Source organism: Oncorhynchus clarkii, chromosome 7, assembly GCF_045791955.1.
Source record: "Oncorhynchus clarkii lewisi isolate Uvic-CL-2024 chromosome 7, UVic_Ocla_1.0, whole genome shotgun sequence".
NCBI lineage: Eukaryota > Metazoa > Chordata > Actinopteri > Salmoniformes > Salmonidae > Oncorhynchus > Oncorhynchus clarkii.
In genome coordinates this window covers 67,112,388-67,136,629 of record NC_092153.1, presented here as the reverse complement: position 1 = coordinate 67,136,629, position 24,242 = coordinate 67,112,388, and the positions used below count along the sequence as shown (strand labels likewise).

At 44.6% G+C, this 24,242-nt stretch overlaps 1 protein-coding gene across 6 annotated transcripts in view; it reads left to right on the top strand.

Annotated features, from left to right (window-relative positions):
• LOC139413710 (neurofascin-like) overlaps positions 1–24,242 on the top strand; it is a 93,852-nt gene that overhangs the window by 51,446 nt on the left and 18,164 nt on the right. For 4 of the 6 annotated variants that reach the window (XM_071161398.1, XM_071161399.1, XM_071161397.1 and 1 more), the window contains 17 exons: positions 3,023–3,137; positions 3,490–3,671; positions 3,777–3,914; positions 4,123–4,266; positions 4,402–4,513; positions 7,854–8,020; positions 8,549–8,696; positions 8,942–9,066; positions 12,481–12,582; positions 12,745–12,942; positions 13,080–13,150; positions 13,276–13,498; positions 14,080–14,195; positions 14,492–14,702; positions 15,010–15,132; positions 15,481–15,654; positions 20,966–21,091. In XM_071161398.1, the coding sequence (XP_071017499.1) occupies positions 3,023–3,137; positions 3,490–3,671; positions 3,777–3,914; positions 4,123–4,266; positions 4,402–4,513; positions 7,854–8,020; positions 8,549–8,696; positions 8,942–9,066; positions 12,481–12,582; positions 12,745–12,942; positions 13,080–13,150; positions 13,276–13,498; positions 14,080–14,195; positions 14,492–14,702; positions 15,010–15,132; positions 15,481–15,654; positions 20,966–21,091 (2,475 nt within the window). Of the gene's footprint in view, positions 1–3,022; positions 3,138–3,489; positions 3,672–3,776; positions 3,915–4,122; positions 4,267–4,401; positions 4,514–7,853; positions 8,021–8,548; positions 8,697–8,941; positions 9,067–12,480; positions 12,583–12,744; positions 12,943–13,079; positions 13,151–13,275; positions 13,499–14,079; positions 14,196–14,491; positions 14,703–15,009; positions 15,133–15,480; positions 15,655–17,904; positions 17,944–20,031; positions 20,236–20,965; positions 21,092–24,242 lie in introns of all 6 variants that reach the window. The other 2 variants (XM_071161394.1, XM_071161395.1) reach the window with 2 other exon arrangements.

The following is a 24,242-nucleotide window of genomic DNA, read 5'->3' as shown; positions in this document are numbered from 1 at the left end:
TTGCCTAGTTAAATAAAGGTAACAAAAATAAAAATCCCACACACATTGTCAATGGAAGAGGCAAGTGCTGCAGAAACATCAGTTCTTGCAGTTCAATATCCAGTTACTGATGGTGGTTTGAACACTGTGCTTGACAATGCCTGTCAAAACAGTCTAAAATGGCAAATGATGAAATACATAGAACAATGATAAACATTAAGACACTTCAGAAAAAGGGAACTAAATCTGCACTAAAAAGGATTCAAAACAGCATCATAGTGTTTAGAAGCTTTAGAAAGAGGAAACAGCATCATAGTGTTTAGAAGCTTTAGAAAGAGGAAACAGCATCTTAGTGTTTAGAAGCTTTAGAAAGAGGAAACAGCATCATAGTGTTTAGAAGCTTTAGAAAGAGGAAACAGCATAGAAAGAGGAAACAGCTCATAGTGTTTAGAAGCTTTAGAAAGAGGAAACAGCATCATAGTGTTTAGAAGCTTTAGAAAGAGGAAACAGCATCATAGTGTTTAGAAGCTTTAGAAAGAGGAAACAGCATCATAGTGTTTAGAAGCTTTAGAAAGAGGAAACAGCATCATAGTGTTTAGAAGCTTTAGAAAGAGGAAACAGCATCCTAGTGTTTAGAAGCTTTAGAAAGAGGAAACAGCATCATAGTGTTTAGAAGCTTTAGAAAGAGGAAACAGCATCATAGTGTTTAGAAGCTTTAGAAAGAGGAAACAGCATCCTAGTGTTTAGAAGCTTTAGAAAGAGGAAACAGCATCTTAGTGTTTAGAAGCTTTAGAAAGAGGAAACAGCATCATAGTGTTTAGAAGCTTTAGAAAGAGGAAACAGCATCATAGTGTTTAGAAGCTTTAGAAAGAGGAAACAGCATCCTAGTGTTTAGAAGCTTTAGAAAGAGGAAACAGCATCATAGTGTTTAGAAGCTTTAGAAAGAGGAAACAGCATCATAGTGTTTAGAAGCTTTAGAAAGAGGAAACAGCATCATAGTGTTTAGAAGCTATAGAAAGAGGAAACAGCATCATAGTGTTTAGAAGCTATAGAAAGAGGAAACAGCATCATAGTGTTTAGAAGCTTTAGAAAGAGGAAACAGCATCATAGTGTTTAGAAGCTTTAGAAAGAGGAAACAGCATCATAGTGTTTAGAAGCTATAGAAAGAGGATACAGTATCCATTTTGAGGGTAAGTACTGTGATATGTGACTGTGATATGAAATGTATGAGTTATCCCACCAATAGCACACACTTTTCTGTCCTTAAAACTCAACAAACAAATAAGCAGCTCACAGCCACAAGTGTTACCACTGATCTATGTGTAACCTCCCTTCATGACGCAGTACAACATTTCTTATACATTATCTTCAAGAGGATAAATCCTTTTAACCCTGAACCCTACTTAGAGCGCAGAAGGTTCTGGAAAGGATCCAAACGTTGGCAGGGGAAAACGTCAGTGATTTAACATCACCAGCCTAATGCCTAAGCCCTGCGGTGGTGTTCTTATATGAAGCATGTCACTGAAATTTACGAACTTACATTTATGATCTCAGCAAGATCAAACGATTTCCTTAGAAGAAAGGAAATAAAATAAAAGAAGAAACAGTGTTTTCTGTGTAGTCTCTTTTCTCTGGCGGACTGAAAGTCAGAGATCAACATTGTTGTTTTTCTTTCTCCTCTGATTTAAATGGCACTCCATGGGAGTTGACAGACAAAGGAACAGCTAACAGGTTGATCTGGCTGCGGAAACCAACAGGAAAACCAGCCAATGCTACGTGGGGCGGCATAAAGAGATGGATGAGGACATTCTACGGATGTAGATTAGCTGTTTAATCCGTTTGCTTGGTGGAGATGCTGACATAGAAGCATGAACATAATAAACCAATTTGTTTTCATTTGTCTCTTATCCTTATAAGGAGCTTGTACACTTATGGTGTCGGAAGTGCGTTTTGGAATAAACATAAACTCCAATGATTGTGTTTGATTAGAATTTGGATAAAGGTGAATGTGTTGAAAATTTAGTGTGGGTGTGATCATGGTGGTTTGTGTGTTAACCCCTTCCTCTCCTGTCCCCAGGTCGTAAGGTAGCAGAGACCCCCTAACTTCCTCTCCTGTCCCCAGGTCGTAAGGTAGCAGAGACCCCCTAATTTCCTCTCCTGTCCCCAGGTCGTAAGATAGCAGAGACACCCCTAACTTCTTCTCCTGTCCCCAGGTCGTTAGGTAGCAGAGACCCCCCCTAACTTCCTCTCCTGTCCCCAGGTCGTTAGGTAGCAGAGACCCCCCTAACTTCCTCTCCTGTCCCCAGGTCGTAAGGTAGCAGAGACACCCCTAACCTCCTCTTCTGTCCCCAGGTCGTAAGGTAGCAGAGACCCCCCTAACTTCCTTTCCTGTCCCCAGGTCGTAAGGTAGCAGAGACCACCCTAACTTCCTCTCTTGTCCCCAGGTTGTTAGGTAGCAGAGACCCCCCTAACTTCCTCTCCTGTCCCCAGGTCGTAAGGTAGCAGAGACACCCCTAACTTCCTCTCCTGTCCCCAGGTCGTTAGGTAGCAGAGACCCCCCTAACTTCCTCTCCTGTCCCCAGGTCGTTAGGCAGCAGAGACCCCCCCTAACTTCCTCTCCTGTTCCCAGGTCGTTAGGTAGCAGAGACCCCCCTCACTTCCTCTCCTGTCCCCAGGTCGTAAGGTAGCAGAGACCCCCCTCACTTCCTCTCCTGTCCCCAGGTCGTAAGGTAGCAGAGACCCCCCTAACTTCCTCTCCTGTCCCCAGGTCGTAAGGTAGCAGAGACCCCCCTAACTTCCTCTCCTGTCCCCAGGTCGTTAGGTAGCAGAGACCCCCCTAACTTCCTCTCCTGTCCCCAGGTCATAAGGTAGCAGAGACCCCCCTAACTTCCTCTCCTGTCCCCAGGTCGTAAGGTAGCAGAGACCCCCCTAACTTCCTCTCCTGTTCCCAGGTCGTTAGGTAGCAGAGACCCCCCTAACTTCCTCTCCTGTCCCCAGGTCGTAAGGTAGCAGAGACCCCCCTAACTTCCTCTCCTGTTCCCAGGTCGTAAGGTAGCAGAGACTCCCCCTAACTTCCTCTCCCCCACGGGGACTGACAGCTCAAGGATGATGGTGCTGAGAGGACAAAAACTACAGCTGGAGTGTATCGCTGCTGGAGTGTGAGTGAATGAAATACTCAAGCACACACACACACACACACACACACACACACACACACACACACACACACACACACACACACACACACACACACACACACACACACACACACACACACACACACACACACACACACACACACACACACACACATTAATACTTTTCTCAAGAAAAATAACACCCAACACACACACACACACACACACACATTAATACTTTTCTCAAGAAAAATAACACCCAACACACACACACACACACACACATTAATATTTTCTCAAGAAAAATAACACCCAATCTCACTCCCAATTTCCCCTTTCCCCCCCTCACCCACTCTCTCCCTATCCCTCTCAGTCCCACCCCCAGTATAAAGTGGTTTAAGAAGGGAGGAGACCTGAACCATAAGGTGAAGCTAGACAACTTCAATAAGACTCTGCGTATTGACAGCGTGTCAGAGGAGGACGCAGGGGAGTACATGTGTATGGCCAACAATCAGATAGGAAGCATCCGACACTCCATCTTCGTCCAGGTTAAAGGTATACAAGGAGGAGGTGTTTTCTGTGTCTGGCGCGTGTGTGTGTGTCTGTATGTTGATCTTTGTGGTTGACCTTCTGACCAATGGCATCTCTTGAACCCATCAGCGGCTCCCTATTGGCTGGACAAGCCGTTCAACCTGGTGTTAGCACCGGATGAGAGCAGTCGCCTGGTGTGTCGGGCCAATGGGAACCCCAAACCACTCATCCAGTGGCTGGTCAACGGAGAGCCTATGGAGAGAAATAGTGAGTCCTTCACAACCCATTCAACATCAATTATCACCCTGCTGTGTTCTAATGGACATAGAGCACCATCTGGATAAACAAACTCAAATCAGCATTTCTATTGCCAACCAGTTTTGACTATTTACATTTATATCCCTCTATTCTTTCTCTTCTATCTTCTCTCCCCCTTTCTCTCCCTCTGCCCTCTACCTCTCTCCCCATCTCCCAGGCTCCCTGCCCAACACCAGAAGATCGGTGGTAGGTGACACCATCATCTTTCACTCTGTTCAGATCGGCAGCAGCGCTGTGTACCAATGTAACGCCTCCAATCACCATGGTTACCTGCTGGCCAACGCTTTCGTCAGCATATTGGGTAAAGAGAGGGAGTGGTGTTGGTGGTGATGAAGATGATGATTGTGATGATGAGTGATGAAGCTATAATGAAATAGGACTAAATATGTCAATTGTTTCCCTCTCTCTTGCTCTCTCTCTCTCTCTCTCTCTCTAGACATGGCTCCCAGGATGCTTGGTGCTAAGAACCAGCTAATAAAGGTGATAGAGAACAACAGAACCTTCCTGGACTGTCCCTTCTTTGGCTCGCCACTTCCTGAGCTACGTTGGTGAGTTTACTTTATTTGGATCCCCATTAGCTGTCGTGCAACAGCTACTCTTCCTGTGGTCCACACAAAAGCTAAAATACATATACTGATGAGTGTGGAAAGATAGACCCAGGTAGAGAATATATGGGGATGTACAGTATATGTAAACCACTTCTCCAATCTTTTTGGCCCTACAACAAAGAACAAACAGCAAAAACATATACATGATCAAATACAAGTCATAGAGTCAACTATTAAAGACTACCAGAACCCACTGGATTCTCCAATTACATTGAAGGAACTACAGGACAAAATACAAACCCTCCAACCCAGAGAGGCCTGCGGTGTTGATGGTAACATCAATGAAATTAAATTATAAAATATAAAGACATCAGTTTCCAATTGGCTGTACTTAAACTCTTTAACAACATCCTTAGCTCTGGCATCTTCCCCAATATTTGGAACCAAGGACTGATCACCCCAATCCACAAAAGTGGAGACACATTTGACTGCAATAACTACCTTGGCATATGCGTCAACAGTAACCTTGGGAAAATCCTCTGCATTATCATTAACAGCTTGTACATTTCCTCAGTGAAAACAATATACTGAGCAAATGTAAAATTGGCTTTTTACCAAATTACCATATGACAGACCACGTATTCACCCTGCACACCCTAATTGACGAACAAACAAGCCAAAACAAAGGCAAAGTATTCTCATGCTTTGCTGATTTCAAAAAAGCCTTTGACTCAATTTGGCATGAGAGTCTGCTATACAAATTTATGGAAAGTGGTGTTGGGGGAAAAACATAAGACATAAAATCAATGTACACAAACAACAAATGTGCAGTTAAAATTGGCATAAAAACACACATTTCTTTCCACGGGGCCGTGAGGTGAGACAGGGAGACAGCTTAAGCCCCACCCTCTTCAACATATACAGTGCCTTGCGAAAGTATTCGGCCCCCTTGAACTTTGCGACCTTTTGCCACATTTCAGGCTTTAAACATAAAGATATAAAACTGTATTTTTTTGTGAAGAATCAACAACAAGTGGGACACAATCATGAAGTGGAACGACATTTATTGGATATTTCAAACTTTTTTAACAAATCAAAAACTGAAAAATTGGGCGTGCAAAATTATTCAGCCCCCTTAAGTTAATACTTTGTAGCGCCACCTTTTGCTGTGATTACAGCTGTAAGTCGCTTGGGGTATGTCTCTATCAGTTTTGCACATCGAGAGACTGACATTTTTTCCCATTCCTCCTTGCAAAACAGCTCGAGCTCAGTGAGGTTGGATGGAGAGCATTTGTGAACAGCAGTTTTAAGTTCTTTCCACAGATTCTCGATTGGATTCAGGTTTTTTTCATTGTTATAAACTCCCATATCTACTGGGTGAAATACCACAGTGTGCCATCACAGGAGCAAAATTTGTGACCAGTGAAAACAAACTCCATTGTAAATATAACCCATATTTATGTGTAATCATTTTCCTATTTGTACTTTAACTATTTGCACATCGTTACAGCATTGTACAGTCGTGGCCAAAAGTTTTGAGAATGACACAAATATTAATTTTCACAGTCTGCTGCCTCAGTTTGTATGATGGCAATTTGCATATACTCCAGAATGTTATGAAGAGTGATCAGATGAATTGCAATTAATTGCAAAGTCTGTCTTTGCCATGCAAATGAACTGAATCCCCCAAGAACATTTCCACTGCATTTCAGCCCTGCCACAAAAGGACCAGTTGGCATCATGTCAGTGATTCTCTCGTTAACACAGGTATGAGTGTTGACGAGGCCTAGGCTGGAGATCACTCTGTCATGCTGATTGAGTTTGAAAACAGACTGGAAGCTTCAAAAGGAGGGTGGTGCTTGGAATCACTGTTCATCCTCTGTCAACCATGGTCACCTGCAAGGAAACACGTACCATCATCATTGCTTTGCACAAAAAGGTCTTGAAAGGCAAGGATATTGCTGCCAGTAAATCAACAATTTATCGGATCATCAAGAACTTCAAGGAGAGTGGTTCAATTGTTGTGAAGAAGGCTTCAGGGCACCCAAGAAAGTCCAGGAAGCGCCAGGACCGTCTCCTAAAGTTGATTCAGTTGCGGGATCGGGGCACCACCAGTACAGAGCTTGGTCAGGAATGGCAGCAGGCAGGTGTGAGTGCATCTGCACGCACAGTGAGGCAAAGACTTTTGGAGGATGGCCTGGTGTCAAGAAGGGCAGCAAAGAAGCCACTTCTCTCCAGGAAAAACATCAGGGACAGACTGATATTCTGCAAAAGGTACAGCAATTGGACTGCTGAGGAATGGGGTAAAGTCATTTTCTTTGATGAATCCCCTTTCCGATTGTTTGGGGCATCCGGAAAAAAGCTTGTCCGGAGAAGACAAGATGAGCGCTACCATCAGTCCTGTGTCATGCCAACAGTAAAGCATTCATGTGTGGGATTGCTTCTCAGCCAAGGGAGTGGGCTCACTCACAATTTTGCCTAAGCACACAGCCATGAATAAAGAATGGTACCAACACATCCTCCGAGAGCAACTTCTCTCAACTATCCAGTAACAGTTTGGTGATGAACAATGCCTTTTCCAGCATGATGGAACACCTTGCCATAAGGCAAAGTTATAACTAAGTGGCTCGGGGAACAAATCATCAATATTTTGCGTCCATGGCCAGGAAACTCCCCAGACCTTAATCCCATTGAGAACTTGTAGTCAATCCTCAATAGGCGGGTGGACAAACAAAAACCCACTTATTCTGGCAAACTCCAAGCATTGATTATGCAAGAATGGGCTGCCATCAGTCAGGATGTGGCCCAGAAGTTAATTGACAGCATGCCAGGGTGGATTGCAGAGGTCTTGAAAAAGAAGGGTCAACACTGCAAACATTGACTCTTTGCATCAACTTCATGAAATTGTCAATAAAAGCATATGACACTTATGAAATGCTTGTAATTATACTTCAGTATTCCATAGTAACATCTGACAAAAATATCTAAAGACACTGAAGCAGCAGACTTTGTGAATATATTTGTGTCATTCTCAAAACTTTTGGCCACGACTGTATATAGACATAATATGACATTTGAAATGTCTTTATTCTTTTGGAACGTCTGTGAGTGTAATGGTTAATGTTAATTGTTATTGTTTATCTCACTTTTGTTTATTCTATTTTTCACTTGCTTTGGCAATGTTAACATGCTGTATGTTTCCCATGCCAATTAAAGTCCATTGAATTGAAATTGAATTGAAATTATAGAATGTAAAAGTTGTGGATGTGCGTGAGTGTGTGTGTGTGTCTTACCCTGAGTCTTACCCTGAATATTTTCCCCTCTGTGTGTGTGTGTGTAGGTTTAAGAATGGTCAGGGCAGTGGTCTGGACGGTGGTCAATACCGGGTCTACATCAACGGGAGCCTAGAGATCAAGCGTGCGCGGGTTGAGGACCAGGGTACATACACCTGTGTGGCCAGCAACATCCTGGGCAAGGAGGAGAACCAGGTCCGACTGGAGGTCAAAGGTTAGAGAGTAACCAATCTCATCACAGCACGACTTCATGCTTCTGTTTTTATGTTTCCTTCTCAGACCAAATAGCCCCTGTGTTGTTGCCAAACATGTCCTTGTGCCTTATCAACCTATTTTGTTTCTCAGAGCAGATGCAGATTCACATTAGACAATCATATTCTGTAGTCTGTTTATTATACTCATTCATCCCATGTGGCCTTAATGTCATCTCATATCATGAGAAAAAACACTCTTAATCTAATTGGTTGAGCTCCAGCTGTTCAGGAATTCCATACAAGGCATTTGGCTTCCCTATCTATCCCCATCATTTTCCCGGATATGTCTGTCCTGTGTCTGTCCTGCGTCTGTCCTGTGTGTGTCCTGTGTGTGTCCTGTGTGTGTCCTGTGTCTGTCCTGCGTCTGTCCTGTGTGTGTCCTGTGTGTGTCCTGTGTCTGTCCTGCGTGTCTGTCCTGCTTATCTGTCCTGTGTGTGTGTGTGTGCCCTGTTGTATCCTGTGTGTGTGGTGTACATGGTTTGTTTCAGAGCCGACCCGTATCGTCAGGGCTCCAGAGCACCAGTCAGCAATAAGAGGCACCATGGCTCGTTTTGACTGCCGGGTCAAATCAGACCTCACCCTGCCCATCACTGTTACCTGGCTGAAGGATGACAAGCCTCTCTCTCTGGGATGGAGGTGAAAGAAACAACTCAACAACAGTTTTCTCTACCATCAGCTTTTAAAGGCTCAAACTGTAACTTGATTGAGCCCTGTGACCATGGGATGAAATGCACAAACAATGCATGTACAAAAACACACAAAAACAGTGTTGTTGAAAGAGCATAGCTATAGTTGACGTGTAATAACATGTAATAGTGATGTTCTGTAATGTCATGTTATAGTGATGTAATAACATGTTTCCTCCCATGACTGGTCTGTAGGTTAAAGAAGGATGAGGATTCCCTGTCCATCCCTAATGTCCACGAGCAGGATGAGGGAACATACACCTGTACTGTTAAATCAGAGATCGACCAAGACACTGCCTCAGCACGCCTTACTGTGATAGGTATACACGCACACACACAACACACACACACACACACACACACACACACACACACACACACACACACACACACACACACACACACACACACACACACACAGCAGGTAGGATAAGTAGATGGCAGGTAGCCTAGCGGTTAAACAGCCACCACTAACATTGAGTGACTGCTGCCAACATACTGACTCAACTCCAGCCACTTTAATAATGGATATTTGATGGATATTGATGTAAAATATATCACTAGCCACTTTAAACAATGCCACTTAATATAATGTTTACATACCCTACATTACTCATCTCATACATCTCATATGTATATACTGTACTCATTTAAACTGCTGCATCTACTGCATCTTGCCATCTTTATGTAATACATGTATAACTAGCCACTTTAAACTATGCCTTATGTTTATATACCCTACATTACTCATCCCATATGTACAGTGCCTTGCGAAAGTATTCGGCCCCCTTGAACTTTGCGACCTTTTGCCACATTTCAGGCTTCAAACATAAAGATATAAAACTGTATTTTTTTGTGAAGAATCAACAACAAGTGGGACACAATCATGAAGTGGAACGAAATTTATTGGATATTTCAAACTTTTTTAACAAATCAAAAACTGAAAAATTTGGCGTGCAAAATTATTCAGCCCCTTTACTTTCAGTGCAGCAAACTCTCTCCAGAAGTTCAGTGAGGATCTCTGAATGATCCAATGTTGACCTAAATGACTAATGATGATAAATACAATCCACCTGTGTGTAATCAAGTCTCCATATAAATGCACCTGCACTGTGATAGTCTCAGAGGTCCGTTAAAAGCGCAGACAGCATCATGAAGAACAAGGAACACACCAGGCAGGTCCGAGATACTGTTGTGAAGAAGTTTAAAGCCGGATTTGGATACAAAAAGATTTCCCAAGCTTTAAACATCCCAAGGAGCACTGTGCAAGCGATAATATTGAAATGGAAGGAGTGGCAAAAATGTGGCAAAAGGTCGCAAAGTTCAAGGGGGCCGAATACTTTCGCAAGGCACTGTATATACTGTACTCGATACCATCTAGTAGTCATTATATACAACGTGTTAGTCATTTAACATACACTCTTAGCACTTAACCCACATTTCTCCTTGTTTGTTGTCTATAATGGCTGGCCCTGGCCGTGACCCCACTCTCCGAGGGTGTCTCAGGGGGAGTTGGGATATGCAAAGAAACACATTTCCATTTCACACCTCACACTCGTACAGGTTACCCATTTGTACATTAGGTGAAACAGGACAAATATAAGCACCCCCTATTTGACCTTTGAAACCAGCTACACAAACTGTCAAAGTCTTCAACATGGATGTGAAAATATTCTACTTTCATTGTACAAATCCTCTTCTCATCTACCGTCATGTTCTTAACATTGTTGTGAGCCCTCGTAGATAACACTTCTAGATGTTAAAGATTCTAATGCATGAATGTGCCTTGAAGTGGTTGCATGTTGGACTGTCACTATATTTACTGTCACTGTATTTACTGTCAATAGTGACTACTAGCACACTTCTGCTACTAATAGTTGTGTATGTAGACCGTGGTGGATCATACTCCATGGTTTCCCAGTTGTGTAGTTGTAGTGCTCCAAAGTTAAGGTTCCCCTAGGTACAGATCTAGGATCAGCTTCCCCTCCCCAATCCTAACCATTAGTGGGGAAAATGCTAAAGTCACCCAAGATCAGTGTCTAGGGGCAACGTCACCCTGCACCAGTTGTAGTAGTACTGTAGTGGATGGGGGTTCCTCCACTGTACTAATGTTCTGACTAACCTTTAACCTCTGACCTTTACCCCCCTGCTCCCCTCACAGAGGACACCTCCCTGTATCCCACACAGTCTAGTGCCTTGCCTGCTGGTAACATCTGTGGCCTTTTCTACCTCTCTCTCCATCTCTCTGTTTCTGTCCATCCCTCGCGCTGCTCTCTGTCTCTGTTTCTGTCCATCCCTCGCGCTGCTCTCTGTCTCTGTTTCTGTCCCTCCCTCGAGCTGCTCTCTGTCTCTGTTTCTGTCCATCCCTCCCTCGAGCTGCTCTCTGTCTCTGTTTCTGTCCATCCCTCCCTCGAGCTGCTCTCTGTCTCTGTTTCTGTCCATCCCTCGCGCTGCTCTCGGTCTCTGTTTCTGTCCATCCCTCCCTCGAGCTGCTCTCTGTCTCTGTTTCTGTCCATCCCTCCCTCGAGCTGCTCTCTGTCTCTGTTTCTGTCCATCCCTCCCTCGAGCTGCTCTCTGTCTCTGTTTCTGTCCATCCCTCCCTCGAGCTGCTCTCTGTCTCTGTTTCTGTCCATCCCTCCCTCGAGCTGCTCTCTGTCTCTGTTTCTGTCCATCCCTCCCTCGAGCTGCTCTCTGTCTCTGTTTCTGTCCATCCCTCCCTCGAGCTGCTCTCTGTCTCTGTTTCTGTCCATCCCTCCCTCGAGCTGCTCTCTGTCTCTGTTTCTGTCCATCCCTCCCTCGCGCTGCTCTCTGTCTCTGTTTCTGTCCATCCCTCCCTCGCGCTGCTCTCTGTCTCTGTCTCTGTTTCTGTCCATCCCTCCCTCGAGCTGCTCTCTGTCTCTGTTTCTGTCCATCCCTCCCTCGAGCTGCTCTCTGTCTCTGTTTCTGTCCATCCCTCCCTCGCGCTGCTCTCTGTCTCTGTTTCTGTCCATCCCTCCCTCGCGCTGCTCTCTGTCTCTGTCTCTGTTTCTGTCCATCCCTCCCTCGCGCTGCTCTCTGTCTCTGTCTCTGTTTCTGTCCATCCCTCCCTCGCGCTGCTCTCTGTCTCTGTTTCTGTCCATCCCTCCCTCGCGCTGCTCTCTGTCTCTGTTTCTGTCCATCCCTCCCTCGCGCTGCTCTCTGTCTCTGTTTCTGTCCATCCCTCCCTCGAGCTGCTCTCTGTCTCTGTTTCTGTCCATCCCTCCCTCGAGCTGCTCTCTGTCTCTGTTTCTGTCCATCCCTCGCGCTGCTCTCTGTCTCTGTTTCTGTCCCTCCCTCGCGCTGCTCTCTGTCTCTGTCTCTGTTTCTGTCCATCCCTCGCGCTGCTCTCTGTCTCTGTCTCTGTTTCTGTCCATCCCTCCCTCGAGCTGCTCTCTGTCTCTGTTTCTGTCTTTCCATCTTTTTTCTTTCTCTCTTTTCACTCCAATAAGAATAACAGGTTAGTTTGGACTAATGCTTCAACATTCCAAAGGAATGAAGGCAGTGTGTATGATATATTAGTGTACATGTTTCTATGAGAGGGATATTTGTGTGTGTGTGTGTTTATATTTGTGTGTGTGTGCGTATCAGTGTGTTTGTGCATGCATTTGAATGTGTGTGTTCATATGTGTGTTTGTGCATGCATTCGTGTGTGTGTGTGTGTGTGTTTGTGTGTGTGTGTGTGTGTGCACCTAACCCCATGGCCCTCCTGTGTGTAGACTATCCTGACCCTCCCATGGACCTGGAGTTGTCTGACCCAGACAAACGCAGCATACGACTGACCTGGATACCTGGAGATGAACACAACAGCCCTGTCACAGGTAAATACATACACACGGAACTACTCGCCCAATGTAACCACAATACATACAGTGTGTTCTACTGTTCCATGGCTTGTGTCACACCTTCCACCCCCCCCCCCCCCCCCCCCCTCTCTCTTGCTCTCTCTCTCACCCCCCTCATCTCTCTCTCTCTCTCTGCAGAGTTCCTTGTTCAGTTTGAGGAGGACCGTTGGGAACCTGGCCAGTGGCAGAACCTGTCTAGTTACCCCAGAGACCTCAACTCTGTCATCCTGCAGCTCTCTCCCTTCGTCAACTACCAGTTCAGAGTTATCGCTATCAACTCTGTGGGCAAGAGCCGGCCCAGCCGCCCCTCGCAAAGATATCAGACCAGCGGAGCCTGTGAGTCTCTCACCGGGAGGGAGGGATGGGGGGGGGGGCTGTTGTTATGAGGGCTACAATACTATTATAGATAGAGGGAGGGAATTATGTTATAGCCAGAGAGATCACATTTTTCTTTGTGCCCCTGTGTGTTTCAGCTCCTGATGCTATCCCTAGTGGCCTGAAAGGCTGGGGCACCAAGAACACAAACATGGAGATCAGCTGGGAGGTGAGTGAGTGAGTGAGTGACTGTTTGTCACTGTTTCAGCCTTTCCCCTTCATACACAGTCATTATACCCTCAAAGACAAGGTTGTTCTAATTATACTGCTAGTGTATATTTTTGTGCTCTCCAGCCCTTGTTGAACACAGAGCAAAACGGCCCTAACCTGCACTACATGGTGTGGTGGAGGCGGAAGGATACGGGGGAGGAATGGAACAACGTGACTACGGTGGGGGCGAAGCACATTGTCCACGACACAGAGACCTACGTTCCCTATGAGATCAAACTGCAGGCCAGGAATGACTTTGGACCAGGACCTGAGTCCAACATCATCATAGGATATTCTGGGGAGGACAGTACGTACACTCACAAACCAATATACAAATGAAGCAACATTTATTTTCTATTCCTAATCTTTTTTCCCAATTTTGCTCTCTTCTCTCACTCTCTTTCTCTCTTCCTCTCTCTTCTCTCACTCTCTTTCTCTCTTCCTCTCTCTTCTCTCACTCTCTTTCTCTCTTCCTCTCTCTTCTCTCACTCTCTTTCTCTCTTCCTCTCTCTTCTCTCACTCTCTTTCTCTCTTCCTCTCTCTCTCTCAAATCAAATCAAATCAAATTTATTTATGTAGCCCTTCGTACATCAGCTGATATCTCAAAGTGCTATACACAAACCCTGCCTAAAACCCCAAACAGCAAGCAATGCAGGTGTAGAAGCACGGTGGCTAGGAAAAACTCCCTAGAAAGGCCAAAACCTAGGAAGAAACCTAGAGAGGAACCAGGCTATGTGGGGTGGCCAGTCCTCTTCTGTCCAGTCCTCTTCTGGCTGTGCCGGGTGGAGATTATAACAAAACATGGTCTCGCTCTCTCATTCTCTCTCTCACACACACATGTTCACTCATCATGCTGGTGATGTCCTACCTGTGTGTGTTTTTCCCCAGAGCCTACAGCCCCTCCTACAGACCTGCATGTGTCAAAGATTGACAGCACCAAGGTCAACATCCACTGGACCCCGGTAGACCCCAACACTGTCCTGGGAGAGTTCAAGGAGTACAGGGTGAGATCTGGACTCTCACGACTACACACACACACACACACACACACACACACACACACACACAGACAGACACACACACACACACACACAGACACACACACAGACACACACACACACACACACACACAGACACACACAGACACACACACACAGACACAGACAGAGACACAGACACAGACACAGACACAGACACACTCACAGGCACACACACACAGACACAGACACACTCACAGGCACACACACAGACACAGACACACACAGCCTGTGACGACAGTGTGTGTGGCCCTCTCTCCCAGCTGTACTACTGGCGTGAGGGCAGCATGGTGAAGGGTCTGCGTGTGAATAAAGAGAAGAAGACTAAAGGGTTCTACAGTACCGTGGCCCAGCCTACTGGCATATTGACAGACCTACAGCCATACAGCCACTACCGCATGTTTATGGTGGTCGCCAACAGTCGTTACGATGGGCCGCCTAGCAACCATGTGGATTTCCATACCAAGGAAGGAGGTGAGACTGGGAGAGGGAAGGACGACACCAACTAGGGCATCAGACAAATTAATTACAGTATGTATTTACACCGTAGAAGATTCGCCACTACACCCTTTAACACTCTCTCTCTCCCTCTCCCTCTCCCTCCCTCTCTCCCTCTCCCTCTCTCCCTCCCTCTCTCCTTCTCCCTCTCCCTCCCTCCCTCCCTCTCTCTCTCTCTCTCGCTCTCTCTCTCTCTCTCTCTCTCTCTCTCTCTCTCTCTCTCTCTCTCTCTCTCCCTCTCTCCCTCTCTCTCCCTCTCCCTCTCTCTCCCCTGTGTGTGTAGTGCCAGATCTTCCTCAGTTCTTTAAGATCGTCCAGAGGAGTCCAGAGTCTATCCACCTGGAGTGGGACAAACCCCTGGAGCCTAACGGCATTCTGATTGGATACACACTCAACTATCAAGCAGGTGAGCCCTTCTGATTGGTTAGACTGTCAATTACCAGACAGGTGAGGACTTCTGATTTGTTACATAGTCAAGTACCAAACAGGTGAGCCCTTCTGATTGGATACACAGTGAGGTGAGCACTTCTGATTGGATAGATGATAGATGACAGGTGATCAGTTCTGGACACAGTGGTATAGACTGACCAAGAAGTTACCGGGTCAGAAAGGTCTTTCTAATATTGATTCAAATCTAAGCTCATAACAGAGAGAAACTAATGTTAAGAAGAGATGATGGTATGTTGATAGATTGCACTCTGCATTAGCTGACTAGCTGTCTGTGTGTGTTGTGTGTGTGTGTGTGTCCCTGTAGTGAACGGGTCACGTGTGGGCCACATGCAGATGGAGAGTTTCCTGCCTAACGTGACAGCCTACAGACTCCGCTTGCCAGACCAAGCTATTCGCTTCAGGTTCTACCTGGCGGCCCACACACAGGTGGGAGCAGGGAAGATCTACACTGGGGAGTCTCCACATTTCACCAATGAAGGTGGGTGAGTCGCCTCGCCACTGCATGCACACACACACACACACTCACTCACTCACTCACTCACACACACACACACACACACACACACACACACACACACACACACACACACACACACACACACACACACACACACACACACACACACACACACACACACACACACACACATACACACACACACACACACACACACACACACACACACTCGGGCTCACACACACAGACACACACTCAACTCAGACCTTTTTGCTATTACACATACTCACATACATGTATGTAGACACATTGTTGTCCCCCACGATGATATCGGGGAGGGGACTGTGGATCTTAGTCACACGCGATATCTCAGACAGCACTGTCCCGATTTGGATGAAACTTGGGTGAAGGATGCGTCTTGCCATAGAGATTCTGCATTTACAAAATGCCACTGATTGGCCCAAGGCGGGAGCTATAGTAATGAACTGAAACGTGTGAGTCACACACAATATCTCACTTGGCCCAAGGGGGTCGTTGCATCATTTGTGGGGGATGACATGTTTACTGTGAGTTACAGGTGAGTTGTTTAAGGCTGATATGCAGTATGTCACCAGCTTGCATGGTCATGTCTTTCCTGGGCCACACACAGAATGTATTATTTTCTTCTTCAATGATGTAGTATGCTGGGTAATGAAGGATTTGGGGGTCATTGCAGAGGAGACATCGAACAGAGAACCAGAACGTATCTATACAGATTGTTAATTCACTGTTTAGAGTGACAAACTTCACAAAGACTGAATCCAAAAATGAAACCATCTATACTATGTAGACACAAAACAAGAGTGATTCAAAAAAAGGTGTTATATCTGGGTTAGTCTTAGCTCTTTCTGGGAATCACACACATCACACACACACATATACACACACACCCATCACACACACATACATATACACACACACATATACACACACACACACACACACATCACAAACACACACACATCACACACACACATATACACACACACACATCACACACACACTGGTGTTAGTAGTGATCAATAGGCCAGTCAGTCTCTGAGTGTAGAACCTTCTTGGTCTGTCTGTCTGTCTGTCTGTCTGTCTGTCTGTCTGTCTGTCTGTCTGCCTGCCTGCCTGTCTGCCTGTCATTGTGCTCTTTTGTCAGAATGTTCTCTTTCTATCCCCTTATCTCTCTCTTTGTCTCTCTTCCTCTCCTGTGGCTGACCTCTTATCTCTCTCTTTGTCTCTCTTCCTCTCCTGTGGCTGACCTCTTATCTCTCTCTTTGTCTCTCTTCCTCTCCTGTGGCTGACCTCTGATCTCTCTCTTTGTCTCTCTTCCTCTCCTGTGGCTGACCTCTTATCTCTCTCTTTGTCTCTCTTCCTCTCCTGTGGCTGACCTCTGATCTCTCTCTTTGTCTCTCTTCCTCTCCTGTGGCTGACCTCTTATCTCTCTCTTTGTCTCTCTTCCTCTCCTGTGGCTGACCTCTTATCTCTCTCTTTGTCTCTCTTCCTCTCCTGTGGCTGACCTCTTATCTCTCTCTTTGTCGCTCTTCCTCTCCTGTGGCTGACCTCTGATCTCTCTCTTTGTCTCTCTTCCTCTCCTGTGGCTGACCTCTTATCTCTCTCTTTGTCTCTCTTCCTCTCCTGTGGCTGACCTCTTATCTCTCTCTTTGTCTCTCTTCCTCTCCTGTGGCTGACCTCTTATCTTTCTCTTTGTCTCTCTTCCTCTCCTGTGGCTGACCTCTTATCTCTCTCTTTGTCTCTCTTCCTCTCCTGTGGCTGACCTCTTATCTCTCTCTTTGTCTCTCTTCCTCTCCTGTGGCTGACCTTCTGTAGTGTCTTTTAACACTTTGTCTTTCTCTCTCAGCCTCTCCGATTCCCACTCTTGTTTTCCCTCCTCCACTTGCTGTCTCTCACTTTTCTTCCCCTCTTCTCTGTCTCCCCCTCCCTCTCACCTTTATCCCACTCCCCCCTCACCTGTCTCCCCTCAACCTGTCTCCCCTCCCTCTCCCTTGTCTCCCTCTCCCCTATTTCCCCCTCCATCTCCCCTGTCTCCCCCGCCTCATCCCTTTACCCTGTCTCCCCCTCCATCTCCCCTGTCTCCCCTGTCTCCCTCTCCCTTGTCTCTGTCTCCCCCTGTCTCCCTCTCCCCTGTCTACCCCTGTCTCCCTCTCCCATGTCTCTCACTCACCTGTCTCCCCCTCCCTCACCCTCCTCTCTGTCTGTCTGTCTCTCCCTGGGTGTTAACAGAATACTTTTCCAGCTCAGGTACTGACCACTCAGGTGCAGGTAACGGTAATTGCACAGCCCATCTGTCTGTCTTACTCCTCTCCGACTCTGTCTCACTCCATTTTTGAGCAATGGTGAACAGCTCAAATTAGTGACCATGTCATCTTTGCATTTCCGTACTACTTTGACTGGTGGACATATCATGGGTTTCTTCTCCCCCTACTGATGACAGTAGTACAGACCCAGGCACTTTCTATCCTCAAAAAGGGGTGGATTACTTTTACGCTGTAGGAAACAAACAAAACAAATCAGGGGGTAACTTTGAGGTCTGTCAAGGGTTAAACCGTGAGTTCTCTTCGAACAATTAAAGCGATTTGAAATGTCAATCAGTAGATGTATTTAATAGAACAATTAGTAAGCAGCCATAAGGGTTGACATTGTCATCTAAATAAATGAACAATTCATCTTGACAGAGAGCTTTGTACTGTGATCAGACAAAGTTCTCTGTACTGGACTGAACTGCACTCTAACAAACACTGGCTTCCCCTCTGTCCTCCGTCTGTCTGTCCTCCGTCTGTCTGTCTGTGATGTCTCTCTATCTGTCACTATATCTGCTGGTGTATCTGTGCGTGCTTTCAGGGATTGAACAAGGGTCCTATTTGATCTTGATCATAGAACCTACAGTATGTGGTCAGTTGTAACACTAATGTACACTGTAAAAGTAAAGGAATGAGTTTTTAAGCAACTAATGTCACAGTCTCTGCTTCAACCTTCAGTATTTTCAGCAAAGTTGAACATGAATTGGACATGTATTTCTATCCTAGTTGTGTGTAGTCCTGGTGTACTGTAAGTCCAGGTCAGGATCCCCTGTAGTGTAGTCAGTGTCAACTTTCTGCTCTTTCTGAGGTTTGAACTTTGAACTTTGGGGCGGCAGGGTAGCCTAGTGGTTAGAGCGTTGGACTAGTAACCGGAAGGTTGCAAGTTCAAACCCCCGAGCTGACAAGGTACGTTCTGCCCCTGAACAGGCAGTTAACCCACTGTTCCTAGGCCGTCATTGAAAATAAGAATTTGTTCTTAACTGACTTGCCTAGTAAAATAAAGGTAAAATAAATAAAAATAAATTAAAAAAAAACCCAATCCCTGATGGCACACATTTCAATTTGGGTGGCAATGTCTCTGGTCTCTGCCTTTTGACTGACACAGCCTGGGATTGGCACAGATTTTAGATTTGACATGGCTTGGGGCCAATGTGATCTCTGGCTGGCTGTTGAGTGTTACCTGGGCAACAAGGGTTCTTGAGCACCTGCCTGTACTGATGCCTTATTTTACTCTTCTTCCTCTTCTTCTCTCATGGCTGGCTCTCTCTAGCATGCTGCTTGTCATGTCTGACCTGGGGGAGTTTGGAACTATGCATGGGGGAGGGAGGAGGGAGGGATGCAGTTCAACAAGCATATAAGTTCATCTGCTCTCTAGTGGGATCCTCCAAATGGAGATGTTCATCCACTACAAGGTAAAAAGAAGCGTAACAAGAAGTCCTACAAAGAATGTATGCCCCCCTCTGTTCACTGTAGATACTGTGATGATGATGCTCAAAATGGCTTCCAAAGAAAACAAGGCTCCTTTGTAATAACAGTAGGGTATCTAGATATGGATTTCCCATAACTTCCTGTTTATTCTAGAAGAAAATCCACACACCATAGAGCTGCTCTGTTTGTTGGTTTGGGCCAGGATGGAGGTGAGGTGTGTCATAGCATCAGTTGGCCACTTGGGGGCACTGATATTCCATTTAAGACCCTCATCATGGGTTGTGTGATGAGTAAATGATTTATGAATACCTAGTCCCAGATAAATCCTTACTGTTGTATTTACCCACACAATAAAACATGTACTTTATTATTAACTTCTAATGCTTAAAAGGACAATTATCTATAAAAAAAGTATATTTCTGTTTACCTCTTTTTGTTAATTGGACTGTTGCCTTTTCCTTATTTCTGCACCAGTCAACAGTGCCTGTTCTGGGAAATTCCATATCACCTTTCTGCTCATTGTTTCATTGACTTTCTCTCTGTGTCTCTATTGGTGTGTGTGATTACCTGTGATTTCCTGCTTTTGTCTTTAACCCTGTGCTCTCTTCCCATTGCCCTGTAGTCGAGCCTACAGACGTCTCCATGTCTACAACTGTCCCACCTCCTCCTCCTCCCACTACTACCGCTGCTACTACAACCATTAGTACTACTACCACTACTACTACTACTACTACTCCTACTACTACCACAACTGTTACTGCTTCTACTACCGCTACCACTCCTGTGTTGGTCACCAGCACCAAGCAAGCAGATACAAATGTGTTGGGTACATACAGTAGGCCTACCTGTTGTTTACTTTTAGTTCAGTCATTTTCTTCCATGGCAGTGTAGATAAAATAGATTGACAATGGATGCCACCTTTAAAGAGACATTTTAAAGGTGTGTTGTGTTATTTGTATATCTTCCCCAAGATTCAAGCGATAAATGAATATGCTTTAATTTGAAGCATTTTGATTGGATACTCTCTCCTGACCAGGAAGGAAGCATTTGGAGGAACTGGCTGCATTCCAATACCACTTCATTGCCTTGTCATATCTCCTTGGAAATAGGTTACAGGAAATCAAGTCACTTTAAAGTATTGGAAAGTAACCATTAACTCAACGCTGTTCGGTCAGGCTGTGAGAATCCAACGTATAAATATAAACAGTTAGAGGGTGTTTGTGGGCCGTTCACTTTGTTCAATGCCGTGTTCCTATTAAGGGGATACCTGGACTACTGGGCACCTCCATTACAAATCAGGACACCCCTAGAAGGGTTAAGGCATTAACTGTGGAGTGGACACCACCAGAATTGTTAGGACATCAACGTTGACACTCCTTAAAGGTGTTCAAATATATCACTGGTCCAATCCACTGTTTATAGGGCAACCCGAAATCTAATCCTAACCCTAGAACCATTGTGTGATTGCAACCCTGCGGGTGTGGCTGTTGTAACACGCCCTTCTCTGCTCCATCTTTCCCTTGACACCACCCTGACCCCGCCCGGCCCTCTTGTAGGCATGGCTCCTGGGAGGGTGATCTGGAACTTGACGGTGAAGCCTAACAGTAACTACGCTAACGTCAGCTGGAACCACAACTTCCCAATCGGCAGCAGCGAGTTCCAGCTAGAGTTCACACTGGACGGTAAGATCCACACCCAATTTGTGTCAGCTCTTAGGCTGGACAATAAGAGAAGACCCAGATTTTGTCAGCTCTTAGGCTGGAAAATAAGAGAAGACCCAGATTTTGTCAGCTCTTAGGCTGGAAAATAAGAGAAGACACAGATTTTGTCAGCTCTTAGGCTGGAAAATAAGAGAAGACCCAGATTTTGTCGGCTCTTAGGCTGGAAAATAAGAGAAGACCCAGATTTTGTCAGCTCTTAGGCTGGAAAATAAGAAAAGACAGAGTTTGTGTCAGAACTTCTGGATGGTACGAAAATGACCAGAGTTTTTGCCATTGCAACAGTCAAACTAAATCAAGCCCAGCTCAAGTATTTGAAAGGATTTTACATATGTATTTAACCCAAGTCTATCGTATCGAAACTACAGTTCAAAACCCATCCTAGGAAGAAATGTCAATAGTGAAGTCAGTTTTCAGACATTCTATCTCTGCAGAGATACTAGGCTTTCTGAAAGGAACTGTGAGGCATTCCTGGGGCAGAGATATACACCAAACTGACTTTATTAAAGAAATCCAGTCCAATTCATGACAGCCCTTCACTCTAGTAGAGAAATGAGGCTTTTATTTGGAGGCGAGTCATGCAACATTCTCATTTCTATTCATAAAACTCCCAGGGAATGTCTGAGGGGAAACTCTCAACTCTCATTTCATTTTGCTTCAGCAGAGCTGAGTTCAATTGCCTATATAAGTCAGATTATGATCTGTATAGCTGTAGATAGAGTGAAATATATAATATATTCTGTGGGATTTCCATTTAAATAATGGCTGTGTTATTTTATAGCACCCCCAGTTTTTATTGTACTTTGATTGGAGGTTTTGAGTTTCTGTTTTCTTAAAAAATCCCCTTGTTAGATTTGCCTTTCATTGTGCCCGTGTTCATTTTCTCTCTCCGGTTCGAACAGAAGTTCCTTTCAGAAAGTATTTTGTGAGGCTGGGGGAGAAATTAAGAGAGATCTTAGACAGTACTTTGAAAGAGGAAATCGTGAAAGGAGAGAGCTAGAGAGAGAAACCCAGGGATGGGGTGATGTTCTCACACAACTATGAAGAACTTGTCCCTATATATTATATATACGTTCTTATAACTCTATATTGTTTATACGTTCTTATAACTGTATATTATATATAAGTTCTTATAACTGTATATTATATATACGTTCTTATAACTGTATATTATATATACGTTCTTATAACTGTATATTATTTATACGTTCTTATAACTGTATATTATATATACGTTCTTATAACTGTATATTATATATACGTTCTTATAACTGTATATTATATATAAGTTCTTATAACTGTATATTATTTATACGTTCTTATAACTGTATATTGTTTATACGTTCTTATAACTGTATATTATATATAAGTTCTTATAACTGTATATTATTTATAAGTTCTTATAACTGTATATTATATATAAGTTCTTATAACTGTATATTATATATAAGTTCTTATAACTGTATATTATTTATACGTTCTTATAACTGTATATTATATATAAGTTCTTATAACTGTATATTATATATACGTTCTTATAACTGTATATTATTTATAAGTTCTTATAACTGTATATTGTTTATACGTTCTTATAACTGTATATTATTTATAAGTTCTTATAACTGTATATTGTTTATACGTTTTTATAACTGTATATTACATATACGTTCTTATAACTGTATATTGTTTATACGTTCTTATAACTGTATATTGTTTATCAGCATTTTCTAATATTATCAATGACATAGTTATAATGCACAAAATCCCAAACTCTCTCCCTATCTCCACTGTTAAGTGAGATGAGAGAGAGAGAGAGAGAGAGAGAGAGAGAGTGTTACGTTTTATTTTACTGGAGGGAAATACACAGTTTAATGAAAACATTCCTTAAATATATGCTACTTACTACAGTATACTGATGGTACAGTGATGTCAGTATATGTGTGTTCAATCATCCTGAGTGAAAAGAGAAGATGTTAGGGTGATGTTCACAGGAGCTGAGCATGTGCACACATTGATCTGTTTTCCACTGTATCAATGACATAGTTCTAACACACAAGATACCTAACTCTCTCCCTCTTTCCTGCTCTTTGTCCATTTCTCTGTTTGGAAATGTGTCTTTGTACTGTTCATACGCATAGTGTAATATGATGTCCTAACTGCCCATACTGTGCAGTGTGCATACTTCATGGCTACTACCCAGTATCATGCTGCTGCTTCACCTGTCTGGCTGGCTGGGTGGCTGTGTGTCTGTCTGGCTGGCTGTGTGTCTGTGTTTCTGGCTGGCTGGCTGGCTGGCTGGCTGGATGTGTGTCTGTCTGTCTGGCTGTGTGTCTGGCTGGCTGGCTGTGTGTCTGTTTGTCTGTCTGCCTGGCTGTCTGGCTGTGTGTCTGGCTGGCTGGCTGGCTGTGTGTCTGTCTGTCTGTCTGGCTGGCTGCGTGTCTGTGTGTCTGGCTGGCTGGCTGTGTGTCTGGCTGGCTGTGTGTCTGGCTGTGTGGCTGTGTGTCTGGCTGGCTGCATGCCTGTGTGTCTGGCTGGCTGGCTGTGTGTCTGTTTGGCTGGCTCTGTGTCTGTGTTTCTGGCTGGCTGGCTGGCTGGCTGTGTGTCTGTCTGCCTGGATGTCTGGCTGTGTGTCTGGCTGGCTGGCTGGCTGTCTGGCTGGCTGTATGTCTGGCTGTCTGGCTGTATGATTGGTTGTGTGGCTTGTTTTTCTATTGACTGTTTAGAGTAAGAGTGAGGGGGAGGGAGGATGTTGTCTTTATACACACATTTTACATGGGCATTTTAATCATTAGCTTCAGCTTCATGTTTTAATGGTTGTAAGGAATGTGTTTTTATATTAGTCAGACATTCTTCCCACTGATTGATTTTCGCAGTGCTTCAGGTCTGTTTGTTGTCTAGTCAAGGATGCATTTTGTTTCGTATGATTTGGTTTAGTTGCTTCAGAGGCTGCAGTGGATGTACTAAGCTTTGGAATGAATTTGGTTGATTGCTGTATGATGATTGCTATATGATGATGTCACCCTTTCAGGGGATCAAAGGTCATGTCATAGCATGGTGCACGATGCCACAGGTTTGCGTGCGCCACCAGCTATCACCAGCCCATGCCCACAGCTTG